General features: G+C 32.6%; 1 protein-coding gene across 1 annotated transcript in view; it reads left to right on the top strand.

Annotated features, from left to right (window-relative positions):
- The window catches only part of LOC100368324 (large ribosomal subunit protein mL38-like), a 17,108-nt gene extending 9,375 nt beyond the window's left edge, over positions 1-7,733 (top strand). The window contains exons 4-8 of the mRNA XM_002733808.4: positions 633-705; positions 1,265-1,310; positions 1,539-1,697; positions 3,088-3,224; positions 7,300-7,733. Of these exons, the coding sequence (XP_002733854.3) occupies positions 633-705; positions 1,265-1,310; positions 1,539-1,697; positions 3,088-3,224; positions 7,300-7,415 (531 nt within the window). The 3' untranslated portion in view covers positions 7,416-7,733. The remainder of the gene's footprint in view (positions 1-632; positions 706-1,264; positions 1,311-1,538; positions 1,698-3,087; positions 3,225-7,299) is intronic.
- The last annotated feature ends 1,267 nt before the right edge of the window (positions 7,734-9,000 follow it).

Here is a 9,000-nt window from a genome sequence, read left to right on the forward strand (position 1 = left end):
ATTGCTCCTTAACTATTTCTAAGACATACTTTTACCAGTTTTGTTCCCAGTTGGAACTAAGTATGAAAATTAGAACTTGCATCATTTTTACAGAATAAATACTGAATACAAAGACTAAGTGAATCAATTTGTATATACATTCATTTTTGTGGAATGGAAATTTAAAATGAAGTGTATTTTAAAAATTTAAAAAAAAAACCCAGTGATGTTTTCTCTCGCTCCTGAAATGGAGGGAATGTATCAGTCTGTATGTCTATCTCTTATGGGAGGAGTGCAAATGTAAATCTGCTTTGCTGTGTTAGAAATATAGCTTAAAGTTAAGAGACAACTTGTGAAAAATACTGTTTAATCACAGCCACTCTGACTTTATATATCACTTGGGATTTGACTGAAGTGTGTGAAAGTTATGGTCAAAAGTTTGTTTGATGGAAAATACTGAGAAAATTCAGTTTGTGTCTCCTCCATTAACTTAAAGATATTTAGAACATTACTGCATGATTTTCATATTTTAAACTATGTAATGTGCACAGCCAAATTTCAAATTATGCCCATTGCCAGACGTACAATGAGACCTTTTCAGTACTGTACTGCAGTTTGTGTTTTTAATCAAAATGTATTTCCTGTGTTTGTAGGCTGCAAGCGAGCCCTCCGTATTATTCAGTTCACCTCCAAAAGATTTGTGGACATTAATTCTCGTCAACCCAGGTAAGCCCTCCACTTTTCTTCAGGAAATAGGTGGTTTTTAGACTTCTCTTCTGTTTTTTATAATGATTATTGTCTAACTATGATTTTTATACATTCAAGGGTTTTGTCAGTGCTTATTGCTCGATGTTGGAGATCAAATGTTCAGCTTTTGCTAGAGAATAAATTTCCATTCACTGTATTTACTCTATGTGGAATCCAAAACACAAACATGAACAATGAACCATATCTGGCCAAACTTTAACAATGATGGTTATCTTTAATTAACAACACTGTTTGCTGCATAGCAGCTGTTCATGGCAATGTTTAATACAAATTTCATTGAATCATAGGTTAAAATATCTCACATGCTATTTTTTCAAAATCATGTACATGAATACAGGCATGGATGTAAAGGCATATATTCATTATAGATTAGAATTGACAGTCCAGTAATTGCTGTAATTCTTACATTCTATGTTTTAATCATACAATGTATACCAGTTTATGGGGGGGGTTAATTAGGTTAGATTCCATTTTTAATTATTTATCTATTGAGAAACATGTTATGTTCAATTTTCAGATGGTCATTTATTAGATAATAATGCTGAATATTTGCATTGGATGGTGTAAGTAAAAAGTGTATTTAATGTATCCATATCTACTGTAAAGTACTGTACCTATTTTCCTATATTTTTCAACTGTATTCAACTGTTCGTCTAGCTGCCTGTTATGTAGTCACCTGCTTCCTCAAATTACTTTCAAATTTTTTTTTTTTATTTGCTGATGTATGCCCTCATTGTTTGATTATCTTAAAACTTTTGTTTATTCTAATCAATTACTATGTAATATTTCAGTGGCAACATACCTGGTAATGACATCAGCAAAGGAGAGGTTGTATGTGACTATATAAAACCATTCCCAGCTCAGGGTACCGGGTATCATAGGTTTATATTCATTCTATTCAAGCAGGACGGATGCATTGATTTTAGCCAAGACAAAAGAAACTCGCCATGGTATATTTTACAGCTTTGTATTACATATGGATACACAATAATGAATGTTATCTCATTAAAGGGGTAAAAAATAAGGGATTGAGGGACAACCACAAATTATAGATGTCTGATAAAAAACTTAATTCCTTTAGTTTTAGAATCGATTCAGCTGTGTACCGGTACTTAATTATTAGGAATTAGATCGCTACAAATGTTATAACATAGGAAAAAAGAGATCATTTCTTCAAATATTACATGATCTGGTGTGAAAATTTTTTGACTCCCATGTGTGTAGCACACAATGGGAGCATTTGCGTTTACCCTGTCTGTATGTACTTATACATTTATGTCTTTATGTCTGTCCATACAGTACAGCTGGTCTAATTTTAATAAAACTTGTTTCTCTAGAACAATGCACAAATGTGCTCAGTTTTAGGTTAAAATCAGCTCTTATTAATATCCTAATCTCAAGTCCTAATCACATTTCAATGAAACTTGGTACAGATACTCTGTGAAATTGCGCAGACCCATATTAGTTTTCTTCATTTCCTGATTTGCATAGTAGTCAGTTTTCAGCTCTTCCATTGATATCTCAAGTAATTATTAACTAATATGCATAATCATTTACTTTTTGGCTTTTCAAAAAAAATTTTAAGAATTAATCATCACATTACAATGAAACTGATAAGTAAGTGCCCCGGAACAATGCACAGATCTAGTTAAGTGTAGGTTGAAATCTGTGCATAATAATTGCTTAATATACATAATAATTACCCAATTTTCTACCTGTATCTCAGAAAAACAATTATTTCATTGCAATAGGACTTGGTATACAAGTGTCTGGAAACAATGCTAAAGATCTAATTAGTTTTGGATTGAATTAAAGCGTACTAATTGCCTAAATTTCATAGTCATCACATTTCACTGAAATTTGGTTCATAGATGCTCTAGGGTAATTCACAGACATGATTAGTTTAATGTTACAGCATGCATATTGATTATCAAAAAATTATTAGCCTATTTCTAATCTCAAACAATCAGATTTCAATTGAGGTGCCTTGGGATATAGTAAGACTGCAAATCACAGATTTATTTTCTGTAAGTACCGTATTATAAACTTCAATAATGTGGATTTCATCGTTTTCACGTTGTGCAAATCAAGAAGCAGATAAATATTAGTTGCCAAGCATTATGCTTGAAAGGTTAATCTTCAATTTTGAAACAGTTTTAATATGCCTCCAAGGCTCTCATCAGTTCTTTTATTGATTATCTGTATTTTATATGTAATGTTTTTAATGTTCATGTCTGTATGTATATCTGATGATACCAATGAATGTATCATTGACAATTATCATTCTGTTTATCATTGCATAACTTCCAACTATTATGTGAATTGTCATTCTATCTACAGTCACAGCTTGAAAGAGAGGACTTTTCGAACATTAGATTTTTACAGACGTTATGAAGACGTGATCACTCCCGGTGGACTGAATTTCTTCCAGTGTCGATGGGATAAATCAGTTACTGACATGTACCGTCAAACTCTGAGTAAGTAAAGTGAAGGACATGCAACTATGGTCCTCCTATTCCTACATTCATGTTACTGGATCTTGGCATGTGCAAACATTTTTGACTCCCATGTGCGAAGCACAAAATGGGAGTCTTTGCAGTTAGTGTGTCTGTATGTGTGTATGTGTGTATGTGTGTATGTGTGTGTGTATGTGTGTCCGACTGTTCCACTGCTATCTCAAGAACCATACATCGGTTTTTGATGAAACTTGGTGCATAGATGCTCTGGGCCAATGCGCAGATTTGATTAGGTTTTGGTAAAAATCCATGCTCGTTAATTACCTAATTTGCATGATAATTAGCTAATTTTTAGCTGTTCTATGACTGTTCCACTGATATCTAAAGAACCACTCATTGGATTTTGATGAAACTTGGTACATAGATGCTCTAAACATATGCGCAGATTTGATTAATTTTTGGTAAAAATCCGTGCATATTAATTACCTAATTTGCATGATAATTAGCTATTTTTTAGTGGTTCCATGACTGTTCCACTGATATCTAAACAACCACTCATTGGATTTTGATGAAACTTGGTACATAGATGCTCTGAACTAATGCTAGGTTTTGATTAGTTTTTGGTAATAATCCGTGGATACTAATTAACTAATTTGCATAATGATTAGTCAATTTTCGGTTTTTCCACTGATATCTCAAGTACTAATCATCACATTTCAATGAAACTTGGTACATAGATGTCATACGACACTGCACAGACCTGATAGTTTTTATGGTAATATCAGTACATATTAATTACCTAATTTGCATAATTAATTAATTTTCAGCATTTGATATAAGTAGTTAGCATTACATTTCAATGAAACTTGGTACTTACATACTCAAGGACTATGCAGAGATTGATTGTTTTCGATAAATATTTGTGCATATTAATCACCTAATTTGCATAATTAGTTAATTTTCAGCTTTTCCACGGGTATCTCAAGTACTAATCATCGCATTTCAATGAAACTTGGTACATAGATCCTTTAGGACTATGCAGAGACCTGATTAGTTTTAGGGTAAATAATTGTGCATATTAATTACCTAATTTGCATAATTAATTTTCAGCTTTTCTACTGATATCTAAAGTACTAATCATCATATTTCAATGAATCTAGAATTATGCAGACCCAATTAGTTTCCGGTAAATATTTGTGCATATTAATCACCTAATTTGCATAATTAACCAACTTTCACACTGATATCTCAGGTACTATACATCACATATCAATGAATGTACATGGATGCTGTAGGACAATAGACAGACCTGAATAATTGTGGGTTAAAATCTGTACATATTAATTACCTAATTTGCATAATTAACCAATTTTAATCTTTCACACTGATATCTAAAGTACCGTAAAAACTCCAAAATTTCGACCGGTTTTAAATAATTTGTGTTAGAAATGTGACATGTTTTTAGAGTCAAAATTAAGGTGCATTTTCGGACGGTCGAATTTTTCAGAATAGAAATCAGCAAAAAAAAATGGGGATGATAGACAGTGTGCTTCATTAGTTTTTAAAAAATGCAATGTCCGTCAATTGACGTAAACTTCCTCATGTTTCACGGTAAAAGCAAAGGTTGTGGCCGAGTTGTAACTCAAAATCTAAACAAAGTCATCAATCAGTGAGTATTATGACAAGCAAAACAAAACATCAAGACGCGGAGAAGAGGTCAGCACAAAACTAATAGGTCAAAAGACAAAGCTGTCTCGCACTACCTAGGAAAACTTGCGAATGTTCGAAGTACAGGTACCCATTGGACAAAAGATACATGGAAGTTTAGCAAACGATCTCCCCGACCCAGTGCAATGTATCCGGTTAGAATCAAAGCTCACGTGTCCCTTATTTGAGCACCGTACCGGTGATTTGAGGGACCAAATTCTGCCGTAAATTCGCCCTTGGATTAAAAAATATAATGGGATTTAAGAAAATAAAATGGGACTTTTAAGGTGTATTTTGGCGTCATTTTTCGGACATTTCAATCAATCCTGCCGGCTAAAATAGAGTCTAAGTTTTACCGTAGTCATTGACGTCTGTCTATTCAAGAGTACACGTGTATGATTTTTATCGTGACTAGCGTGAGCGGGTAAGCTTCCTTTCGAGAATGAGCTGTTATCACTGTGAACAATGTTAAATTATTCTTCAGATGACCAGTTTATTTTTTAAAAACAACTAATTTTTTTATTTAAAAAAAATCATGCCGTTTTCGCATCATCCAGCTTTTTGATTGGTTAATTAGCGATTTGACCTATTTGACCTAAGAGAACATGGCGGATATCCTACAGCATCAAACGTTTATACGAGACCGGAATCATTCGCTTACGATGAAACTAAGTTGACTTTTATTTGTATTTCATAACCATTCAACAAATTTATTTTGTGTACATTATTATAATCACTACTGAGTACAGTAATAATCAACAATTCAGAAACGCAGCATGCCGAGATTTTTGTGTTCGTTTTTATTTGAAACTTCGTTTATTTAGAATATATTTTCGTTACCAATAAAATAAAAATCTCTCAGTCAATCAGAAACCCGGATTCATGCCTTTGAGGAAGGTCCCGTTTGAACGCTCACATCGTTTTTTTTTTTCGTTTGGGGGAAAACTAAAACTGGTCGCAATTTTCGAATAAGAATGAGTCGGCAATTTTTAGTGGAGTCGAAAATTTGGAGGTAAATAAAACACCGAAACCCGGCAAATAAATAGGCGGTCAAATTTTTAGAGGGGTCGAAATTTTGGAGTTTTCACGGTGCTAATTATTCCATTTCAATGAAACTTAGTACAAAGATGCTCTAGGACAATGTACAAACCTAATTAGTTTGGGGTAAAAATCTGTTCATATTAATTCCCTAATAAGCATAATAATTCATAATTTTTTGGTTCTAATCACATTTCAATTAAACTTGGAGACATAGATTTTCTGTTACATTGCGCAGACCTCATTAGTTTTACACTCAAATCTGGTCATATTAATTTTCTGATTTGCATAATTAGTTTTCAGCTAAGTAATTTCGAATTATATTTAATGTGTCTCCAATACTCTCAGCACATGGGAGTTCTTTCTAAGCTTTCTTTGATTAATCACAGCAGTTGCATTCATGTAAGTCGGAACCCAATTGGCTCGTGCCAAAATCACGCCCTCATTCATTGATCTGTTATAGTTGACCAAAACATGGATACATTGTATGCATACTGTATGATGGTATGATTTTTACTTTATTGAAATCAAATTCAATTCAAAATAGCCAATTGGTGGCCATTTGTTTTTTACAAGTGTGTTCTGCTCATTTTAAAGAAATAATTGTACAGATTTGGGTTAAATTTTGTACAAAGGCAAGATATAATCAGTTAAATGTTGTTTTCAGTTATTTTTGAATTTCAAAGAAATTGTGCATTTTCACATCCATTTGTTTTCAACGACCTTTGGCCAAGTTTTAATCAATTTTGCCTTCTAAACATTTTCTGTTTGTATCATTTCTCAAGCGCTTCTACTGAACATATGAACATCACATCTGATGTGTGACTGCTGCAAATAAGTTTTGCAAGTTGATAAAAAATTGCTGACTTTTGACTGTCACATGCATCCTTCTGTCTGTTATTTTCTGTGCATGCCTGCCTGTTGTTACATCACACAAATCATGATACATGTGAATATCACTTTGTTTTATTTTGTTGACCTTCAACTGACAGCCATTAATTGTCCCAAAAAATCAACAATTGGACATGTCATTGATTTTCTGGGGCATGTCCTGACCAATTTCATTCAAACTTAGTCTTTATACTTCAAGCACATTTGTATTTAATATGCTAAATACTATCCCAATATTTAAACATAATCTGACCATACCATGTTTTTCATTGTTTTCACTAAAAACGTGACGTGACATGTCATTGCCAATGACTTGTGGTATTTACTATGAGTCATCATATTCAAACAACTGTTTTTCACATTGGCCTTAACCAAACATGTATGAAATCTTGATTATTTTGTACAATTACTGGTCAAGACACCTTGCTACATTAGTACTAAGTGTTTATTTTGTTTTCAGATATGAGGGAACCAGTATATGATTATGACGCCCCACCACTCTATACAGCACCACAGAGGAAATGGCCGCACAAAAAACGAATAGAGTACCTTGACAAATACATTCCTCCCAAGTGATTGTCATAATGGTGTGTAACTATTGTACAAGAAAACTGGTATCCATGTGGATGGACATCTACCACTTTGTCCATATACCATCAAGGAAGACATAAGCTGTGAAATTAGATTTAAAAAAATTGGGATACTTTGGAACGTTAAAATCCTGTATCACACATAGCATTATGCAAATACTGTAAAATAATCATGGAGCATTTGCATTAACAGCATATAACATACTATGACAGTGTTATTCATGTGTATTTAATCGATTTGAACACAAGTGTAGTCAATTCTATTGTTTTTGGTCATAGTTGTGTAATAAAGTGTTTAACAAAATGTTTGTGTATTGTCGTTTTAATTTTTTTTTATTTTTGGTTAGAACCAGTATGCTATGCACTGAACCCTTATCCACATTGTTAAAGTAACTTTGAGTGCTGTACTCCAATATTATTCTCTTCTGAAAATGGGGACTGTGAATGTTGTAAAATACAAACTATTCGCTACTCAAGAGAAATTATAGTATGCATAACATAGAGTTAGAATGTGTTCGCATGATACCTTGTGTATTGTAGTGTTGAGCAATCTTCCCTGAACTATATATTTGGACTAAAGTTATGGAAGCAAACTCCACAGACTGGTTTATTTGTAGAACGTTTTGGAATATAACAATGTCATTTACAAAGTTATTATACATTTTGCTTGTAAGATAAGCTCTTGAATGCCCAAGTCTGTATGCAGTACACGAGAAGCTTGGGGAAAAGATAACTAATAATGATAGTTTACTGTTTTCTTGGTATATTTTTCAAGCATGAAATGCAATAGTGTGTTTCTCCAAGTGGACAATTCATGACCATTTTTTGAGAAGGCAATTGTTCGTCTATGATAATACTTACTCATTGATGTATTCATTGATGTATATTGATACATATCCACTGATGTATAATAAACCCATTCATTGATGTATAACACTTATTCATTGATGTATAATAAAACCCATCCATCGATGTATTTCTATCTATTCATCGATGTTTAATAACACCTATCCATCAATGTATAATGAAACCTATTCATTGATGTATAATGATACCTATTCATTGATGTATAATAAACCCATTCATTGATTTATAATGATACCTATTCATCGATGTATAACACGTATCTATTGATGTATAATGCCACCTATCTATTAATGTGTAATGTTACCTATTCATTGATATATAATAACACCTATCCATTGATGTATAACGATACCTATTCATTGATGTACAATTACACCCATTCATTGATGAATAATGATACCTATTCATTGATGTTTAATAACACCTATCCATCAATGTATAACAATACCTATTAATTGATGTACAATTACACCTATTCATTGATGTATAACGATACCTATTCATTGATGTATAATTACACCTATCCATTGATGTACAATTACACCTATTCATCTATACATGAATGTATAATAAAGCCTATTCATGGATGTAGAATGTTACCTATTTATTGATGTATAACACCTTTCCATTGATGTATAATGATACATATCCATCAATGTATTTCTATCCATTGATGTATAATAAACCCATTCATTGCTGTATAA

The sequence above is a fragment of the Saccoglossus kowalevskii genome, chromosome 6, assembly GCF_978046115.1.
Source record: "Saccoglossus kowalevskii chromosome 6, keSacKowa6.1, whole genome shotgun sequence".
NCBI lineage: Eukaryota > Metazoa > Hemichordata > Enteropneusta > Harrimaniidae > Saccoglossus > Saccoglossus kowalevskii.